Genomic DNA, 23,147 nt, shown 5'->3' with positions numbered 1-23,147 from the left:
CTGTGGTCACAGAGTAAAAGACTTGAACACTTTGACTAACATGTCTGTGGTCACAGAGTAAAAGACTTGAACACTTTGACTAACATGTCTGTGGTCAGAGAGTAAAAGACTTGAACACTTTGACTAACATGTCTGTGGTCAGAGAGTAAAAGACCTGAACACTTTGACTAACATGTCTGTGGTCAGAGAGTAAAAGACTTGAACACTTTGACTAACATGTCTGTGGTCGGAGAGTAAAAGACTTGAACACTTTGACTAACATGTCTGTGGTCAGAGAGTAAAAGACTTGAACACTTTGACTAACATGTCTGTGGTCAGAGAGTAAAAGACTTGAACACTTTGACTAACATGTCTGTGGTCGGAGAGTAAAATACTTGAACACTTTGACTAACATGTCTGTGGTCAGAGAGTGAAAGACTTGAACACTTTGACTAACATGTCTGTGGTCAGAGAGTAAAAGACCTGAACACTTTGACTAACATGTCTGTGGTCGGAGAGTAAAATACTTGAACACTTTGACTAACATGTCTGTGGTCGGAGAGTAAAAGACTTGAACACTTTGACTAACATGTCTGTGGTCAGAGAGTAAAAGACTTGAACACTTTGACTAACATGTCTGTGGTCAGAGAGTAAAAGACTTGAACACTTTGACTAACATGTCTGTGGTCGGAGAGTAAAATACTTGAACACTTTGACTAACATGTCTGTGGTCAGAGAGTGAAAGACTTGAACACTTTGACTAACATGTCTGTGGTCAGAGAGTAAAAGACCTGAACACTTTGACTAACATGTCTGTGGTCGGAGAGTAAAATACTTGAACACTTTGACTAACATGTCTGTGGTCAGAGAGTAAAAGACTTGAACACTTTGACTAACATGTCTGTGGTCAGAGAGTAAAAGACTTGAACACTTTGACTAACATGTCTGTGGTCGGAGAGTAAAATACTTGAACACTTTGACTAACATGTCTGTGGTCAGAGAGTGAAAGACTTGAACACTTTGACTAACATGTCTGTGGTCAGAGAGTAAAAGACCTGAACACTTTGACTAACATGTCTGTGGTCGGAGAGTAAAATACTTGAACACTTTGACTAACATGTCTGTGGTCGGAGAGTAAAAGACTTGAACACTTTGACTAACATGTCTGTGGTCAGAGAGTAAAAGACTTGAACACTTTGACTAACATGTCTGTGGTCAGAGAGTAAAAGACTTGAACACTTTGACTAACATGTCTGTGGTTGGGAGAGTAAAAGACCTGAACACTTTTCACCTGAACGCGGGGTTCGTGTGATTGCTACAGACAAATTTCTAAACTAATCCTTAGAGAATTCCCAGATGTCCATGTCTTGCACATAACACCATAATGTTTCCCAGAATACAGGGTAAGCACTTTGTGATTATTTGCTATTAATGAAAACAATTAGGGGCTCAGGCTTTTGGTAGCCTGCCAACTACTGTTTCAACATTTCTTCTTTCCTCGCAAGTGGAATTTGAACTCTCTAAATTGCTTCCCTTTAGTAACAATGCCGTAAACACCCTCCAATCCCCTCTCAACCATCTGCCCATGGTCAACGTCACCTCAGTAACTACTAGTGACATGTACTGTAGATCAGCCTGCTAGTGTATCCAACCACCCCACCTTAGCGAGGTGCTGCAGCTCAGCAAGGCCAAACAGACCCAGTGAAGTCAATCCGCAGACTGTTCCATTTACCGTGTGCATAGGGTTCCTCCATTACTATGGAGAAAACTCCTCTTTCCTGGGAAAATGGATGGCTAAGAAAGGGTGGAACAGCTCGCAGAAAGACAGAGGAGGTGAGGAAGAAAAGGGAAAAGGAAAGCAAAAGAAAACAGCATAGGGGAGAGAGGAGAGATGGATAGATGGATTTCCACTCATTCATCTCCCATGTCCCAGCAACCCTTGCCTGTCTTTTGGAGCGGCAATGGCCCACGCGGAGACATCAAGCACATTCCAAGAGTCGGCCCAATTACGGGCAGATGAGGGGCAGTTCTCTTTGTCTAAGAACAAAGCCAGGAGTGACACAACTGGTCTTTAAAGAGAGCTCTCGCAGCCGTGGCTGAGGGGAGGGGGGCCCAGTGGGTGGGGGAGGTGACCAGCTGGTTATAAATATCTATTTGGTCAGTTACTGGAAAGAAAATTTGCAGTTTGTTTGTCATCCACTCATCCAGGTGGTGGGCCTGGTGGTTGCAAAACTTCAGAGCAGAGAGAGAGAGGGAGAGAAACAGAGAGAGAGAGAGAGAGAGAGAGAGAGAGAGAGAGAGAGAGGCCAACCTGTTTGAGTGTGACTGCCAGAAATGAGGAATTTGACTAATTCTTATATAAAAGCCACATGTCATCCTCTGGTAGAAACCTGCACTGAGAGAAAGATCTTGGAGAGATCTCATCGCATATTGAACCCAGTCATTATTCTGGTCATACACATTAGATGTTACTGTAATGTGAATTATTAATCTTACACATGGATAATTAATGTCAGAATGATCTTTAATGACTATCATCTGGAAAGGATGGATATTACACTGTTTGTGATGAGTTGGCAGGGATTGCAGAACATTCTCCATACAGAAACTAACTACTTTGCAATTTGAAGTTTCAACATCCTGACATTTCCTGGCCTCGAACTGGTCTGTTCTGATCTCTTGGTAAACTATGAAGACTAAGAACTGCAATGTTGGGGGTGACTCGGATAGTCCCACTGTAATAACGTTCATTGTGCAATTGGTTGTTGATGGCCAGACGCATGGAGTATTGGACTGCAGAGGGGCGGGACGAGTTTAAAGTTTAATTCCCACTCTGCAGTAAATTAGAACACAGCAGGGTAATGTCTGTTTATTCCAAATACAGCTGCAAGGGCCTCTCTCCTATCCCCCTCTCTCTCCCCACAGACCACACCACGGCCTCAGGATCACCTGGAGCAGAAGGACACACGCAAATAGCACTACACAAAACACACATTATGCAAACACATGCACTTGCATAAACAAACAAACCGACACATGCACATGCATACACACACACACACACACACACACACACACACACACACACACACACACTCGCATGTGTGCACACACACACACACACACACACACACACACACACACACACACACACACACACACACACACACACACACACACACACACACACACACACACACACACACACACACACACACAGATGCAAACACTGGTTGTGGATTTGAGTAGATACATAAGCATAGATATTTTGATGTATGCAATGACACAATTAACTTGTGGGCTGAACACAAATAATTAAGAGTGAGGCAATTACTTTGTGGCAACTTACTTTAATTGTAAAGTTGTGCATGATAGGGGATGTTGAGTGACCAGTCAGTTTAGAACTTTAGATTGTATCTAGCTCACTGCTAAAGCACATTATTTATCTATCAAGAATGATGGGAAAGTCTTATAGATGTGAAAACTTTGCAGTAGCTTATAATGGTGCTTTTGGAAAGTTATCCCAATCCTAAAATAAGTGCTTAGTACTAGGCCTGTCTTTACAAGTATAGGTATTTGCTACACTCTAGTGGAGGGTCAAACAACACACTGTTTGCAAATAATTAAATCAAGCCTTCAACATGTCAAAAGTGGGTGTTTGTCTCCACCTAGTGGACAATAATATAATGCAAGGAGAAAGCATGGGGGAAAGGGGGAATGGAAAGGACGTCACGTGCATCACGTTCGCGCAATTTCTACGTGCGCGTTCATGGGAATCCTGTGGTCAATGCGTCAGCTGTCAAGCGCCATACACACACTACGCAACTGTGTCCATGCAAGCCGAAGCCGCCCGGGGAGATTTGTTTTTAGATACGACGGGAACCGAGATTGGGAATTACCTTGATAGCGCTGGCTGGACTGAAGTGACTCGGTGACTGCTGTGAAGCGGAGAGTGGTTGGACACCGGTAGAAACGGCGAACAGGTTTCCGGTTGTAAGAGACTTGCTAAGCTAGCCCGGTAACGTTAGCGAGGACCGCCTCACTGAGTTATTCAACCAGCTTCATTAGCCTGACTGCTAACAACATTCAGTGCACCGCTAGGCAATGGGGGGAACTGGTCTGAAGCTGCCTTTACTTGATTTATTTTATTTTGAGCACCGACTAGCATGACATCTCGTGATATTGCGTAGGTTTATAGCCAAATCCTGGCTTAAGTGTGGGATAGACGAGGTAGATAGCATAGGTTAGTTTGCTCATTATGAGCAGTTTTAACGTTGCTAAACCGTCCACATTAAGCTCTTCCTCTTCCTTGAGCACCGAGAATGGTGGCTCATCAGTCAGCGTCAGCAGCAACAACAACAAGGACTGGGACTTGGGAAACGATGTGTTTTTGTGCTGTTACGAGACCATGGGTGAAACGATGCAGGCAGGGATGCCCTCTGTCCAGTCGGGACTGGATGGTCACCTGCCCCTCCTGCACGGCCGACATCATGCCACGCAGGGCGGGTTGATGCTGGGCCTGAACGAGGCGTACCCTGCCGGCTGCCACAGCCGGGGTTCAGCCGCAGCCTACCTCGACAGCGATTCTCTGGACTACAATGAGAATGCTGCAAATAACACCGGTCCGTTGTTTGAGAGCAGAAAGCGATCGAGGTCCAACACCTCGACAAGACAGCGCTACAACGAGGTTGTCACAGAGCTCGGCCCCGAGGAGGTGAGGTGGTTTTACAAAGAGGACAAGAAAACGTGGAAGCCTTTTGTTGGACACGACTCGCTGAAAATTGAGCTGATGTACCGTAAATTCTGCAAGATGAACCCTGACACTGTCAAGCGACCGGAGTCCGAGGTCAGCGGGGGGGACGGAGGAGAGTATGGGAATGGCGTGGAGGGCAGAGCGGTGAACGGGGTGGAGGCAAACGGAGCGGTGCCCGTGGAGACGAGAACTAGCAGTGTGCATGGAGACCGGGGTTCCTTGCACACACCGACCGTGTCTTCAGATAAGAGAGTCCCTGACAACATTGAATTCAGTATAGAGGCAGTGTGTGTCCGGGGAGGGCTCTATGAGGTGGATGTCAAAGACAGAGAGTGCTATCCTGTTTACTGGAATCGTGAGTATCATAAACATCTGCCTTCTATAATAAGTGTATCGAATGGAATGAATCTATCTGCAAAACCCATGACACAGTATTTAGGGGAGACAGTCACAAATGTAAATGTGCCTGTGCCAGATGCTGATTGAGTAGTGTCCATAATCTCTTAAATCTAATTACTGTGTGTGCACATAATGGTTTCACACATGGTTTCACAGCATGATTACTCAAAAGTCTGAGCACTGCATCCATCATCCCTCCTCATGTCTACTCTTTATTAGATATGAGGTGTTTGCTTAATATCATCATGGTGAGCAGGGGCGGTTTTAGGATGACACCTTTGGGTGGGCTCAGCCCCCAAAGAATGTATATGGTGGACCGCAGCCCCCCGGGAGATTTCTTTTTACATTTTAAAGTAAAAATGTATCAATCTGGTGCACGTTGAGATCAAAATGAAGACACTAGATCTATGAAGAAACTTAATCAATTTATCAGATTCACTCTTCTTCTTCTTCTTCATCTTCATCTTCATCTTCTTCTTCTGTGTGTGTGTACTTCTTAGCAGATACAGCTTCTTCTCACAGTTCCTCTGTTCTCCACCTCCACACATCTTCTTCTTCTTCTGTGTGTACTTTTTAGCAGATACAGCTTCTTCTCACAGTTCCTCTGTTCTCCACCTCCACACAAAATCAATAAAACAATAATCTAAGAGTGACTTGAGGTTAATGAGGTACCAAAGAAGTTAAAGGAATTAACTTTATAAACTGTATGGCAACTATGAATAAAGCTAACCTTCACACATAGCAAGCAACACCCCAACAGGCATATCAGTGGCTATTCTAAACATTGGCTACGATTTAACACATTACCAAAATGGCTGGCCACTTAGCATTATGCTAGTGTGCATTTGCATATCAACAAACTCATTAACAAACAGCTTAGCACTAGTAGCCTAGTTTGACTAGTGACTGATATAGCTATTTCTGATCATTTCTGTGTATTTCTGAAGCACGTCTGCCTGTAACCACAGGGACAAACAAGAGTGCCAGTGCCAGGCAATCATGTAGCCTGCATTTAACACATTCACTGCCAGCCATTTTTTTTTTACTGTAGGTAGGTTCTGCCAGAGGGTTTTTTTGAGGATTCTGGCTCATCTTTCAAGACCCGAGGATTCTTTTCTGCTAAGATTTTGTGAACACACAATATCTCAAAAGAACTAATAGAATGTGTGCTTTCTCTGTCTAAAAGAGTTAGTTTGTAGAGTTAGTAGTTATGTAAGCATTAGCAGTTGAATACAGCATGGTTTCAGCGTCAGAAAAATTATTCTGAGATAAACGGCTTTTTGTGAAATTCGATAGAACAGTCATTTTACCATTCATTTTTGGCATCAGTAAGACGTCAGACATCTAAACAATAGTTTTGAACAGTAATTTCCTCCATAACAGCAGGAAACCCCCCTCTGCTTCCAACTCCTCCCTCCGTGGGCGTTCTTCTTGGCTGCAGCGGCCGTGTCACAAGCTTGTCACCAGTCTCACTGCTTTGCTGCTGCTGTGCCTGTCTGCGCGGCCGCTCTTTGAGGAAGTCTGGATGGACTCGCTCGCTTCTTGGAGTTTTGGTTGAGAGCTTTGATGAAGCTTTTGCGATTCTGGTCATATTTATGCTGCGTGTTTCAAAGTGTGTTCCACCCGTAATCTATTATGCAAATTTGCAATCCCGCACCGCCAGCAATCAGCGCGAAAACGAAAGCGTTTTCGCCAATCCATTTTCATGAGAATGGCTTCGTCACACTGCTTTTTGCTTGCCTTCCTCTAGTCAGGAAAGCGCTGTCGCCACTTAGTGGGTCGGTGGAATGGGTTGTACACGTTGTACACGTCCAATACTTATCTAAGAGATGTAAAAGGGTTAAATGCACATCCCACCGTCAAAAAAACAAAATCGATCATTCGTCATTGGCAGTGAACGTGTTAACAGGAAAGACAAAATGTCTGAGAGGAAATAAGAGAAAAGAAAACAAAAAAACTTGTTTGACAGGAAAGAAAACAACCACACACAAAACGCACGCACGTGCGCGCACACACACACACACACACACACACACACACACACACACACACACACACACACACACACACACACTATCCCTACTCTGCTTGGCATCACTCATTCTCAGCAGCTTAGATTCTGCATGAGGCCAGGCCTGACCTTAATTAGGAATAACATCACTGTTAGGGGGCTTGCACATCTACCTTGTTTGGTCCGGACTTTCCATTTTGATACAAAACCACCCTCCAATCCAACCTCTCGCAAACAGCCGAATCTTGGTCCGATGAAGAGAGGTGGATGTCTCTGTCCGGATCAAACTGGACCATGGTTCGGTTCATTTGTAGTGTGAAAATATTTTTTGGATGGTTCGGATTTTCTGACCAATTACAGGAGGTTCCAGCAGGCTATCAGAGGAAAAAGGAGCCACGGTAGTACAAGGAGGAGAGTTTTCAATTGAAATGTGCTCTACTGTACATTTGGTCGGAAAGAAAAATCAGACGATGCTATAAAGTCAACTGAGGGGGGGACCATATAAATGATAACACTTTCAAGGTATTTTCAGAGAGTACACTCATACTCTCTGAACTTCAACACCCGGGTGTGATTTGTTTTTATTGAGGAGAGTGAGCCTACACTGCACAAGCATGTGAAACATCAAATTGCCTCCTGGTCCCCGAATAAATAAAAATGCTATTGCAATTGCTAAATTTGCACTGGAAATTATCCAAAATGCCCCGAAACATTTTGATTTTCCCTGTTACTGTGATGTTTTCTATGACTTATCATAACAATATCGCCCAAAAAGTTTAGTTTCTGTTTTAGCCTCTGCTCCATGCCTGATAGAGATAATGTTGTTCTTAATGGCTGTCACTGACACTTCTGTCACATTCCAGAAGCAGTGCACCTTATGCTGTAACAGTTCAGTTCTTTGCTATGGCAGCCAGCTGGCAGCTGAAAGGGTTTCGTGTGGGAGTACCACCTGAAGATTCCTGCCATTGTTAAGTTTCTGTGTTGTCTTTGTTAATCTGCCAAGGACCTGTCATGGCCCAGATGCCAATTAAATATCACTGCATCTTTGTCACTTTTTATTTGTTCTTACGTGAGAACAGACAAAAGAGCTTCCTCCCTTTGACATGATCCAATGCAACAATGCAACACTCTGTTTCATACAAACCCCATAGGCAGCATGCTGTTAGATGATGCTGTAGATCAGTGGTTCTCAACCTTTTTGAGCCGTGACCCCCCAAAACATCACAGTTGAGCAAATGCAAATGCATTCAACACACACACAACTGCCGGAGTGACATCACTTCCAGGTGACCTCTTAGGTCACTACATCTTAAATGACTACAGCACAACTACCTGATGACATCACAGTCGAGCAACTGCCTGACATAATTTCCAGTTGAGTGACAACATGATAGTTGAGTGACAACTTTGTGTGTTTGAAAATTTTGTACAGTTTCAAGTAAAAATGGATCAAACTGGCGCACTTTGAGATCAAAATGAAGAGACTAGATCTATGAAGAACTACACACATCAATATCTTCTTTACCGTTCTGTGGTTTTACAGCGATGAAAAAATAATCGTTTCCCTATATATACTATATATATTCTGCATACAGGTTACTATATGGTAGAATTATGCTTGCATAAATAATTCCAAAATCACTTCAGGGGAGTTTCAAGTAAAGTAACATTTTGCTTTGTAGGCAAAACAAAAGTAAAATTAAATCAAAAGGGAACTTCCTAACTTATTGGCTGGAATAATATTCCGACAAGATAATAATATACTGTAAGCACTAAAGCAGGAGTTTGCAAAATCTATGTAGGGTGTACCACCACAAATAGATCAGTGTATGGGAAACACTGACTATTACGATTCTGAAGGGCTTAATTTCATTCAGATAACAAGGGACCCGTTTGAAAATATGTTTGTCACTTATGCCCATATGTTTCTCAAAAAACATTGCATCCATTACACCCGCTTTACTGCGAGCTAGCATGACATGGCTGGCTGGTGCCATGGTAGCCTACCTACCTTCCTCCAGTCCACCTGTTTGTCTGGCAGGCACAGCGACAAGTTCTTTTGTTTAGCCTACGAAACAACGTTACGCGCTAATTTGCATATCAATATGCGCTAATTAAGTAACTACTAACGACTCTGACTGCTCAATGCTCACCTCACAGTTTCATTGATCATGAGTGGGGAGAACGATTGTGTGGACTGCGGAGGACCACTTCGCTGCTGTACTGTGTGTTTGACCTGTGTGAAGTGATGTGGGATTAGGCAGATAGATGGAGGAGGGAGTGCCTGCGCAGCCGCGGTTCTAGAAACTTTTCGGGTGGGCTGAACCCCCCTAAATTTTTGTCTCAGCCCACCCTAAGAACATAGAGGGGGGGGGGGGGGGGCACGCACACAGCGCATTGAGTGTAGTCAGAAACTGCTACTAATGACCACCATGGATTTGGAGAGGGAAAAAAAAAGAAAAGAATTGCCTCTATTTTTTTGGGTGGGCTGAGACTATTTTTGGGTGGGCTAAAGCCCACCCAAAAAAGGCCTAGAAACGCCCCTGATGTGAGTATGCCTTTGGTAGTATATATCATATATTATAAAACGGCTCTCTCAAATCAAGCAATCTGATTGGTTCACAGCCATTGTATAATTCCAGTAACCGAGTTCAATAACCCATGGCCATGGGTTATTGGTTGCCATGGCAACTCTCTTACTAAGAGAGTAATAATAAGGCTTACCTCAAATGACAACATAGAAAAAAAAATGGCGGAGACAGCTGTCAGATCCTTGTGAATCGATCTTCGCTTATAACTTTACTAATACTTAGCAGAAAATGATGTTTTGTACAAGAATAGATGCGGGCTAATGTCTTCTTTGCAAAAGAAAGGCTGTTAACCCCGCATTTAACCCCGTAACGTTAGTTGGTGTCGGGCTTTGCAGAAAGCATTCAGCTTCTCAACAAGCGCTGAGAATGCAGCGCTGCGGCTCGAGCTGCCTGTCGGGGTTTCCAGAAAGCTCTCAGCTACTCAGCAAGCGCCAGGATTGGCCAATGTCAACTTCAGTCTCCAGAACGATCCAATCAAATCACCCGCATGTTCTTGAGGTCCCGCCTTACAGTAGTGTTCCAACTGACTCTATCAGAATGACATGCCAGTCGGAGTCGGACTTATAGTATTATTATTATTATTATATTATCATACTTGGAAACCGTTTTATAAAAGCAATATAGCACTCGAGCTGCGTGTGTTGTGGAATATATCCCCCTGCTCAGCAGTTATCCCACTCGGCCTGCGGCCTCGTGGGATAACAGCTGATCAGGGGGATATATTTGGCACAACACACTGGCTCTCATGCTATATTGCTTAATTATATGGCATAGCTCGTCTATCGAGGATACAACCTAGCAAGCAGCCAGTTTCATTCTCAGGTACGTTTCTTACAGAGTCCTGCAAATTATTGTCAGTGTTGTTGTGCACCTTCACTGAGCCAGTAATTTGTTAAGAGTGGCCTCTTCTTCTCACCATCCACCCAGCCCAGGCAGCCATTCTATTCAGCTCTGCTGAGCCATACTAAGTGCTAACTAACTAATTCATGGAGATTTCCAAGAAAAGGCAGCTGAGGTAGGGAACCAATGGCCGTGGTGCTGGTTCCTATAGACTATACATACTAGTAACCAGCACCAGCGCCATTATGATATATCTATCCACCTTATTTTTGAATGCCCCACTGTAAAAAATAATTGTGGGTACAAGGCCCGGTTTAACGTGACTTATTGTTGCAGCTTGCCATTTTCTTTGTTATACTCTGCTGCAGACCCGAATTATAAACCGGAAACTGGAGTACGTTATAAAAGTTATAAATATAGTCACGTTATAAACAACTAACCAACGCTGGGGGTCCGTATGGAAACAATGTTACTCGAATGGTTAAAAGTTAAATCAATTTGGTCATTCAGTGGTGTTTTACTGCCATGTAAAGTAACTATTACGCTAGCCGCTAGCATTAGCCACAGTAGCCGACTACCCACAATGCATTACGTTATCCCAGCACCCGAACGACACGGCTGTAGAGCAGAATGGCTCTGCTGTAAAATCCTCATAGACGTTTTTTTTGTCAAGTTAAAACCATAGACTGTAAAACAGTCTATTACATCGGAAGCGGAAGAAGCACCCATCAGGCATCATGGCAGCTAGAAATAAGGTGGATAGTATATACCGTAAATTCCGGACTATAAGCCGCGGCTTTTTTCCCGTTTTTTGGCCCCTGCGGCTTATATAACGGTGCGTCTTATCTATGGATTTTTTCAGGAAAAAAAAAAAAAAATACAAATAAAATCTCTCTTTTTTAGCACTCTTTCTAACTATAAATCCACTTCTGTTTTAATTTCCTCTCTTGCCCTCTTTTCACCACACCGCGGACACTGTGTGCACTGTAAAAATAAACAACGGTGGTGTTGTGTTATGTTGTTTTGTTGAAATGTTACGGTAATACGGTAAATGGGAGCTTCCTCAAACAGCCATCTCTTTCCCGACAATCCCCTCTGTGCGTGACCACTTACATATGGTAATTACGGTAAGCAAACGGCCACTCGGCCATCAACTCCCTCCCCCGACTACCAGGAGAAAATCACAAACTTCGGCGAATTCACACAAAGGAAGATCAAGGAATATTCCATCGAACCGGAGCAGATCATAAATATGGATGAAGTGCCTTTGACGTTCGACCTGCCACTCACTCGGACTGTTAACAAGAAGCGCCCTGGAGGATTCTTTCACCAAAAAAAAGCTTTGCTCGTTCTCGACAGCATGAGAACGAGCAGTAGAAGCAACACTCTCACTTACCATGGGGAAGGTACGCAGAAATTCACACGACGCAGCTTTCAAGTTGAAAGCAGTCAATCTCGCATTAAAAGAGGGAAACAGAGCAGCCGCGCGTAACCTGGGCATCGATGAGTCAATGGTGAGGCGTTGGACGGTGCAGCAGGAGGAACTGTCTCAGCACGGAATATTATAGGAGTGTGAAAACATCCACAATCACCAACGGGTTCCAAAACGCTGGACTGCTGCGGGATGAAGAGGATGACGCCGCCACAGCTGGCGCTGAGGGCCGTCAGAGGCTTCAGAGGCTGTTCGATGCCGACAGTGACGAAGAGGAGTTCGTTGGTTTTGAGTGACAATGAAGGAGAGAGGAGAGTGGTTGACGAAGCCACCCTGAACCTGTTCGTTTCCGACACTGAAGATGAGGACTTTGGTGGTTTCAGTACGCAGGAAGAAGAGGAAGACGAGGATTAGTGACTTGACTTCTCTGGTTACAGGTTTGCTGCACATATAGCCTATTGTTGTGTGATTTTGTCTGGGGATTAGTGACCTGACTTTTGTTTTGTTTTGTTGAAATGTTAATAAATGGGAGCTTCCCCAAACAGCCATCTCTTTCCCGACATTCCTCTCTGTGCACGAACCCTTTCATATGGTAATTAAACATCAAAACACCCGCGGCTTATAGAAGAAAAAAATAGTAAATTTTGGTCCCGCGGCTTATAGACCGGTGCGTCTTATAGTCCGGAATTTACGGTACTCAAGAGCCTTGGAAAACCTGACCTCCCTGAAGGGATGCATTGTTAACTGACCACATTCTCTTTAAAGGTTAACACAAAGTGACAGTCAGAGAGACAGTTATTTTCCTTGATCATCTCGCTGTCAGGGGCGTAGTGGAGGGTAAATTCCGTTTACCTCTTTGAAATATGTCAGAGAGTTTACTCCCCTATTTTCAGATCAACTGTATCGTTCGAGGGAAACAAGGTGGGTAGATTCAAGATTCAAGATTTTTATTGTCCCTCCATGGTACAAGTATCACGTGTGAAATTCTTGTGCTGTGGACTCCGTTTACAACATAGTACAAATATAACAGGGCATATGAGTGCAAAAACAGCAAGAGACACAACAACAATAAGGCAGTATAGTGATAAGACAAGTCAGAGACAGTGGCATAAACTACTCACCTTGGATAGTTTACCCACCTCTGTATTTACCACTATACCCCTGCCCGCTGTGGATGTAGGTACTGTTTCAGCTTGGCCTAAATCACCACAGTGCTGCTGACACAGTGTTATTGTTATCGTTCAGCATCCAGTTATGTGAAGCCCAAGCCCACAGACCTATCTTTCTGACCAGAGCAGTCTAACACTTGGATGAATGGTATCTATCTTCTGCCCTGTAGTCCTGCACTTGTCTATTAGGCCTACTTGTTTTGCAGTGAGGGACTGTGAATGTGTTGTTATGTTTTTACATTTGGATACATATTCTCACCCAGTAGAGAAAGAGGCAAAATGCCTCTATCTTTTGCAAAAATAGGCGTAGATACAACTCTGTGAAATGTGCTTACTTAGTCACCAGCGAATCAATTAATTATGCCAGTCAAGACTGTAATCTAAAGTGGCCTCTCGCCATAAGCCACAGAGATTTGGCCGTCCTGGATTTTCCATGCCTGTTGAGTTCACTAAAGATCTGAATTTAGATCATCCAAAGCCATCCTTCAGCACGAGCAGTCAGTTGATCTAAAATGGAAAAGAAAAGACTGCCTCATGCACAACAATTATGCTTCTTCAAATTATTTATCTTTACCTAAAGTGCTGCCTAAAATACACCGGTCAAGTCAACGGACACTCAGAGTAGCCCTACTGCAGTAACACTCTCACTGGGTAGGACTACGGATGCAGACCAAAATGAAACGGAACTACAAAACACAAAAACTGTTTGAAGAGGATTAGTGTAGTCGCCAAATCGTACCTTGCCATTCCTGCCAGCTCTGTGCTGCTGACTGAGAGGCTTTTCCACTATGGGGTAAGTGGCGCACTCCATAAGCACCTCTCCCCAGAAGGCTTGTTTTCACAAGAACTAGAGTCAAACCTAATAAAAAAAACTACGGTGGTGACTTTTTCTTTTAAATGTCACCATTTATTGGTGTAATTTTCTTTGAGATTTTATGTAGCTATTTATGAGCTGTTGCCTAATTCAGAAGGACCTGTTATGAGGAGCATATCAATTGGCAGTGTTGTTGTTACTTTTTTTTTGTAGGGTACCAATTGTTGCTGAGATGTGTCATTTATTGGGCAGAAAGCATGCAATCCATGTCAACAACTATCTTTCTTGATGAAGTGATTTATTTATTATCATGTTATGTTTGGCATTCTTAAATAAAATAACACTCACTAAAATCTCCCTTTGTTACAGCATCAAATCTTTCATAATTATTTCCAACCAAAAGTACTTGAAAGCGTCAACAATAAATGTTATAGCTTCCAAGTTGGAGCTTAACAAGGAACACATTATTGTGTGACAACATACAAGAAGTGTTACGTGTTGTCACTATTGAATCTGGGGGGGAATTGAAAATGGCCATGATAAATAGTTTTATCTGTGATCGTAAATCTTCCCTGTTTTGGCTGTGTACAGAACAGGACAGTATTCCAGTGATGCGAGGCCAGTGGTTCATCGACGGCACCTGGCTCCCATTGGAAGAGGATGAGAGTGACCTCATCGAGCGGGAGCACCTGAACTGTTTCCATGGGCAACAGATGCAGGATACCTTCGAGACGGATGTGGTGGCCAAGACTGTCGATAGCACAAAAGGTGAGAGCAGGGCAAGGCTGTGGGTAGAAAGCTAGGTATTAGGGATAGTATAATCTTGACTAAATTATGAATAAATTAAAGCAGTTGATAACTTGATAACAACTAGATTTAATGACGCACTTAGTGGAACAGTCAGATTGGCTGGAGCTGACTTGAAACAAACGCCCAAAACACTTGTTGCTCATCAGCAACACGCCAAAATGTATAATTTCTTGCCAGTGGATGCACTGTCTATTCATATTCCAGGCAGGCAGCCTCTCCTAAAATAATACATGCTTGCTGTATAGTATGGATGCTTGCTGTATAGTATGGATGTTTGCTGTATAGTATGGATGTTTGCTGTATAGTATGGATGTTTGCTGTATAGTATGGATGTTTGCTGTATAGTATGGATGTTTGCTGTATACTATGGATGTTTGCTGTATAGTATGGATGTTTGCTGTATACTATGGATGTTTGCTGTATACTATGGATGTTTGCTGTATAGTATGGATGTTTGCTGTATAGTATGGATGTTTGCTGTATAGTATGGATGTTTGCTGTATAGTATGGATGTTTGCTGTATACTATGGATGTTTGCTGTATACTATGGATGCTTGCTGTATAGTATGGATGTTTGCTGTATACTATGGATGTTTGCTGTATAGTATGGATGTTTGCTGTATAGTATGGATGTTTGCTGTATAGTATGGATGTTTGCTGTATACTATGGATGTTTGCTGTATACTATGGATGTTGCTGTATAGTATGGATGTTTGCTGTATACTATGGATGTTTGCTGTATAGTATGGATGTTTGCTGTATATAGTATGGATGCTTGCTGTATAGTATGGATGTTTGCTGTATATAGTATGGATGCTTGCTGTATAGTATGGATGTTTGCTGTATATAGTATGGATGCTTGCTGTATAGTATGGATGTTTGCTGTATAGTATGGATGTTTGCTGTATACTATGGATGTTTGCTGTATAGTATGGATGTTTGCTGTATATAGTATGGATGTTTGCTGTATAGTATGGATGTTTGCTGTATAGTATGGATGTTTGCTGTATAGTATGGATGTTTGCTGTATATAGTATGGATGTTTGCTGTATAGTATGGATGTTTGCTGTATAGTATGGATGTTTGCTGTATATAGTATGGATGTTTGCTGTATATAGTATGGATGCTTGCTGTATAGTATGGATGTTTGCTGTATAGTATGGATGTTTGCTGTATAGTATGGATGTTTGCTGTATAGTATGGATGTTTGCTGTATAGTATGGATGTTTGCTGTATACTATGGATGTTTGCTGTATAGTATGGATGTTTGCTGTATATAGTATGGATGTTTGCTGTATACTATGGATGTTTGCTGTATACTATGGATGTTTGCTGTATACTATGGATGTTTGCTGTATACTATGGATGTTTGCTGTATACTATGGATGTTTGCTGTATACTATGGATGTTTGCTGTATACTATGGATGTTTGCTGTATACTATGGATGTTTGCTGTATACTATGGATGTTTGCTGTATACTATGGATGTTTGCTGTATACTATGGATGTTTGCTGTATAGTATGGATGTTTGCTGTATAGTATGGATGTTTGCTGTATAGTATGGATGTTTGCTGTATACTATGGATGTTTGCTGTATACTATGGATGTTTGCTGTATACTATGGATGTTTGCTGTATACTATGGATGTTTGCTGTATAGTATGGATGTTTGCTGTATAGTATGGATGTTTGCTGTATAGTATGGATGTTTGCTGTATACTATGGATGTTTGCTGTATAGTATGGATGTTTGCTGTATAGTATGGATGTTGCTGTATAGTATGGATGTTTGCTGTATACTATGGATGTTTGCTGTATACTATGGATGCTTGCTGTATACTATGGATGTTTGCTGTATAGTATGGATGTTTGCTGTATACTATGGATGCTTGCTGTATACTATGGATGCTTGCTGTATACTATGGATGTTTGCTGTATAGTATGGATGTTTGCTGTATACTATGGATGTTTGCTGTATACTATGGATGTTTGCTGTATACTATGGATGCTTGCTGTATAGTATGGATGTTTGCTGTATAGTATGGATGTTTGCTGTATACTATGGATGTTTGCTGTATACTATGGATGTTTGCTGTATACTATGGATGCTTGCTGTATACTATGGATGTTTGCTGTATAGTATGGATGTTTGCTGTATACTATGGATGTTTGCTGTATACTATGGATGCTTGCTGTATACTATGGATGTTTGCTGTATAGTATGGATGTTTGCTGTATACTATGGATGCTTGCTGTATACTATGGATGTTTGCTGTATAGTATGGATGTTTGCTGTATAGTATGGATGTTTGCTGTATACTATGGATGTTTGCTGTATACTATGGATGCTTGCTGTATACTATGGATGTTTGCTGTATAGTATGGATGTTTGCTGTATACTATGGATGTTTGCTGTATACTATGGATGTTTGCTGTATAGTATGGATGCTTGCTGTATAGTATGGATGTTTGCTGTATACTATGGATGTTTGCTGTATACTATGGATGTTTGCTGTATAGTATGGATGTTTGCTGTATACTATGGATGTTTGCTGTATACTATGGATGTTTGCTGTATACTATGGATGTTTGCTGTATAGTATGGATGTTTGCTGTATAGTATGGATGTTTGCTGTATACTATGGATGTTTGCTGTATACTATGGATGTTTGCTGTATACTATGGATGTTTGCTGTATACTATGGATGTTTGCTGTATACTATGGATGTTTGCTGTATAGTATGGATGTTTGCTGTATAGTATGGATGTTTGCTGTATACTATGGATGTTTGCTGTATAGTATGGATGTTTGCTGTATAGTATGGATGTTTGCTGTATACTATGGATGCTTGCTGTATACTATGGATGCTTGCTGTATACTATGGATGTTTGCTGTATAGTATGGATGTTTGCTGTATACTATGGATGTTTGCTGTATACTATGGATGTTTGCTGTATACTATGGATGCTTGCTGTATACTATGGATGTTTGCTGTATAGTATGGATGTTTGCTGTATACTATGGATGTTTGCTGTATACTATGGATGCTTGCTGTATACTATGGATGTTTGCTGTATAGTATGGATGTTTGCTGTATACTATGGATGCTTGCTGTATACTATGGATGTTTGCTGTATAGTATGGATGTTTGCTGTATAGTATGGATGTTTGCTGTATACTATGGATGTTTGCTGTATACTATGGATGCTTGCTGTATACTATGGATGTTTGCTGTATAGTATGGATGTTTGCTGTATACTATGGATGTTTGCTGTATACTATGGATGTTTGCTGTATAGTATGGATGCTTGCTGTATAGTATGGATGTTTGCTGTATACTATGGATGTTTGCTGTATACTATGGATGTTTGCTGTATACTATGGATGTTTGCTGTATACTATGGATGTTTGCTGTATACTATGGATGTTTGCTGTATACTATGGATTAGGGGTGGGGGAAAAAATCGATTCACCTAAGTATCGCGATTTTTAATGTCACGATTTTTTGGATCGATCTTTTATTCCAGAATCGATAATCGCAAATTAAAAAAAAAAAAAAAAAAAAAAAAAAAAAATTTTTTTTTTTTGGGTGCTTGCAGTCAGGCCACTCACTGAACAGCAGGCCAGGCGCCGCCTACTGGTTTACTAGTGGTTTTATTACTTTATTAGTTAGTCTGAAGTAATAATTACACTTCAGGGTTAAAGTGGGTGCATCTCATTGTAAAATTGGACCCAAATCTGGCTTCAAACGGCCCAAATTTCACGCGCGTTGGCCCATATCGGCCTGGCCTGCTTGGTATCTAATGCCCAGCCTGAATTATGATCCCAGTCCGCCCCTGTTTTTAACTATATCGCCCAGCCCTACTCATGATATATAATATACAGTCTCTAGTGTATGATTCAACTTTTCCCATGTTCTAATCTAGTGTAAAAAAGCAAACAAACTGAAAAAATAAAAGAAAAAAATAAACAAAAATCGCAATAAATCGTAATATCGAATCGCAATAATCGTAGAATCGCAATAATCGTGAATCGCAATATATATCGAATCGGCACCAAAGTATCGTGATAGTATCGAATCGGGAGATAAGTGAATCGGCACAGCCCTACTATGGATGCTTGCTGTATAGTATGGATGCACAGTCAGGGGAAGTGAATGGACCAGGTGTTTGCTTTTATGGGTGTGTACTGTGAACGCTTTCATGATGCATCCAAATGTAAAGTAGGTGCAGCTCGTACATGCTGGCATGTTTCATGACTCGGGCGTAATGTAGCAGGCTTGAGCTGTGATAAGGAACAAGGTTATTTAATTCAGCAGTCTTCTGAAGGCAGCTAGATCTACCATCTCTGGAAAGGTCTTTCACCACTGGTGAATGTGTGCGTGTGTCAATGTGGCAGATAAAGAGAGGTAGAGAAACAGATGGAGCCACTGTTAAAGAGAGGGAGAAAATGTTTAGACTGCACTCTAAACAGTGCGTGTGGGAGAAGCAGAAACCTGCAACAACAAGGATGTAAATTTGAACATGCATGACTGCAGGTATACAGTAAGTGCAGCATATCTTCTAATGTATGGAGTATTTTTAAGGACTTCTCTTGTATACTGTAGGCCTATGATGATTACCGGTATATTAGTATAATATGATCAGTGAATGTATACTGTAGGCCTATGATGATTACCGGTATATTAGTATAATATGATCAGTGAATGGCAGCAAAGTCATATGAATCTTGATTGCCTGTAACTCTGATTGAATTTAGTTGAATAACAAAATTATGACTCACTATCTGAATCACTATTAATCAAACAAGCCCTCAGCCCATCCTTAAATGGGGAATCACTGTATATTGCAAATCTATCGTATCCAGTGAGCCTGTGCTCTGATTTGCCGGGCGGCTGTGGCTCAGGAGGTAGAGCGCGTCGTCCACCAACCAGAAGGTCGGTGGTTCGATCCTCGGCTCCTCCAGTCCGCATGTCGAAGTGTCCTTGGGCAAGACACTGAACCCCAAATTGTTCCTGATGGCTGTGCCAGCACCCTGCGTGGCAGCTGGCCACCTTCGGTGTGTGAATGGGTGAATGTAGGCACATTGTAAAGCGCTTTGGATAAAAGCGCTATATAAATGCAGTCCATTTACTATTTACCATAACATGGACAGGATGTGATCCCCCCCCAGTCTCTAGTCTAGAACATGGACAGGACATGATCAATCTCCAGTCTCTAGTCTAGTACATGGACAAGACATGATCCCTCTCCAGTCTCTAGTCTAGTACATGGAGAGGACATGATCAATCTCCAGTCTCTAGTCTAGTACATGGACAGGACATGATCAATCTCCAGTCTCTAGTCTAGTACATGGAGAGGACATGATCCCTCTCCAGTCTCTAGTCTAGTACATGGACAGGACATGATCAATCTCCAGTCTCTAGTCTAGTACATGGAGAGGACATGATCAATCTCCAGTCTCTAGTCTAGTACATGGACAGGACATGATCAATCTCCAGTCTCTAGTCTAGTACATGGAGAGGACATGATCCCTCTCCAGTCTCTAGTCTAGTACATGGACAGGACATGATCAATCTCCAGTCTCTAGTCTAGTACATGGAGATGACATGATCCCTCTCCAGTCTCTAGTCTAGTACATGGACAAGACATGATCCCTCTCCAGTCTCTAGTCTAGTACATGGACAGGACGTGATCCCCCCCCAGTCTCTAGTCTAGAACATGGACAGGACATTATCCCTCTCCAGTCTCTAGTCTAGTACATGGACAGGACGTGATCCCTCTCCAGTCTCTAGTCTAGTACATGGACAGGACATGATCCCTCTCCAGTCTCTAGTCTAGTACATGGACAGGACATGATCCCTCTCCAGTCTCTAGTCTAGTACATGGACAGGACGTGATCCCTCTCCAGTCTCTAGTCTAGTACATGGACAGGACGTGATCCCTCTCCAGTCTCTAGTCTAGTACATGGACAGGACATGATCCCTCTCCAGTCTCTAGTCTAGTACATGGACAAGACATGATCCCTCTCTAGTCTCTAGTCTAGTACATGGACAGGACGTGATCCCTCTCCAGTCTCTAGTCTAGTACATGATCCCTCTCCAGTCTCTAGTCTAGTACATGGACAGGACATGATCCCTCTCCAGTCTCTAGTCTAGTACATGGACAGGACATTATCCCTCTCCAGTCTCTAGTCTAGTACATGGACAGGACATGATCCCTCTCTAGTCTCTAGTCTAGTACATGGACAATACATGATCCCTCTCCAGTCTCTAGTCTAGTACATGGACAGGACATTATCCCTCTCTAGTGTCTAGTCTAGTACATGGACAGGACATGATCCCTCTCCAGTCTCTAGTCTAGTACATGGACAGGACATGATCAATCTCCAGTCTCTAGTCTAGTACATGGACAGGACATGATCCCTCTCCAGTCTCTAGTCTAGTACATGGACAGAACATTATCCCTCTCTAGTGTCTAGTCTAGTACATGGACAGGACATGATCCCTCTCCAGTCTCTAGTCTAGTACATGGACAGGACATGATCCCTCTCCAGTCTCTAGTCTAGTACATGGACAGGACATGATCCCTCTCCAGTCTCTAGTCTAGTACATGGACAGGACGTGATCCCTCTCCAGTCTCTAGTCTAGTACATGGACAGGACATGATCCCTCTCCAGTCTCTAGTCTAGTACATGGACAATACATGATCCCTCTCCAGTCTCTAGTCTAGTACATGGACAGGACATGATCCCTCTCCAGTCTCTAGTCTAGTACATGGACAGGACATGATCCCTCTCCAGTCTCTAGTCTAGTACATGGACAATACATGATCCCTCTCCAGTCTCTAGTCTAGTACATGGACAGGACATGATCCCTCTCCAGTCTCTAGTCTAGTACATGGACAGGACATGATCCCTCTCCAGTCTCTAGTCTAGTACATGGACAATACATGATCCCTCTCCAGTCTCTAGTCTAGTACATGGACAGGACATGATCCCTCTCCAGTCTCTAGTCTAGTACATGGACACGACATGATCCCTCTCCCCTAATCAGAAGCTATACAAGGCCTATAAATAAAGCTATCAGCAGAGCAGAGGAGACATTGCCACCATCTGTGTTTCAGGTACTCATAGCTCCCCGCCCATGGCACAGACACGCCCCTTAAACACATCACATGAGTGTTATGGCAAGACAGAGGTCACACACACACACACACACACACAGACTTTAAAGGTTGGACTGTACACACACTCAGGACAAAGGGTTCATAATCGAATTGCCTGCAGGGTGTTTGAAATATGATGCAAAGGCAGACCAGAGGGGTTTCTGACACTGGACTGCGTGACTCTTGGATGAATGCCCTTCAACACACACACACACACACACACACACACACACACACACACACACACACACACACACACACACACACAAACAGCCTTCTATCCAGATCACATGAGCACAGCTTGTCTGCTCCGTGTGTAGGAGTAATGCGCAGGGCCCAGGGTAGAATATACAGCACAGTTCTACTTACCATGTCATGGAGTTAGAAGAAATGTATTCATATTTTTACACAGTGGATGTTATTAAAACCCCAAAGCAATTGAACATGCTTTTATAATATAATTTAAGACATAGAAGTAGGGATGCACGATATATCGGCAATCATATCGGTATCGGCCGATGTTAGTCATTTTTTAACATATCGGTATCGGTCCGATGTTGCAATGTTAATATCGGTTATTGGTATCAGCCAAATTCTTCACCTTGAGATGAAATAATGCCGTAAATCTATGATTTATGGGCTTTTACAAATGTTTTTGAAATAAAGAAATGCATTACTTTTTCAAATTCAGTGTTTACATGTGTTTTTCAGTATGTACAAAATTGTATTATCATAGAAATGTGTTTTTATACAGATCATATCGACATCGGTAAATATCGGTTATCGGCCATAACAGCAATGTTAATATCGGTTATTGGCATCGGCCAAAATTTTCATATCGGTGCATCCCTACATAGAAGTGCACACTTTCAGCATCTTATTGACACCTAGCTTGCCACATTGTTTGCAGACTGTTTTGCGCATCTCCAATTATCAGAGTGGATAGGAAAGGTGAGTAAAGCCCAATTTATGCTTTGTCTGCCGACACTTTTGAAACGGTCGCGACAGAAATGAGGACTTGAGTCGACACTTTCAAGTGTCGGTGAGCAGTGTCTGCTACCTAGTGAAATGTCTAGTGTCGCTGACTACGTCACGTGTCGTGCAAGTCTGATTGGCTATATAGACGGCACACGCTTGACTTCCTTGTTTTGGTTTTCGTTCGATGGAAATTAATGAACGTGTC

The 23,147-nt window shown here is 42.5% G+C and overlaps 1 protein-coding gene across 2 annotated transcripts in view; it reads left to right on the top strand.

Moving 5' to 3' along the window:
- The first annotated feature begins 3,847 nt into the window (after positions 1–3,847).
- ddhd1a (DDHD domain containing 1a) overlaps positions 3,848–23,147 on the top strand; it is a 54,401-nt gene continuing 35,101 nt past the window's right edge. For both annotated transcript variants that reach the window (XM_083633971.1, XM_083633970.1), the window contains exons 1-2: positions 3,848–5,087; positions 14,580–14,756. In XM_083633971.1, coding sequence (XP_083490097.1) covers positions 4,238–5,087; positions 14,580–14,756 — 1,027 coding nt within the window. In that variant the 5' untranslated portion in view covers positions 3,848–4,237. The remainder of the gene's footprint in view (positions 5,088–14,579; positions 14,757–23,147) is intronic.

The sequence above is a fragment of the Poromitra crassiceps genome (assembly GCF_964638095.1).
Source record: "Poromitra crassiceps genome assembly, chromosome: 3".
NCBI lineage: Eukaryota > Metazoa > Chordata > Actinopteri > Beryciformes > Melamphaidae > Poromitra > Poromitra crassiceps.
Note: the sequence above shows the minus strand (reverse complement) of the source record. Positions and strands in the feature narration are given on the sequence as shown.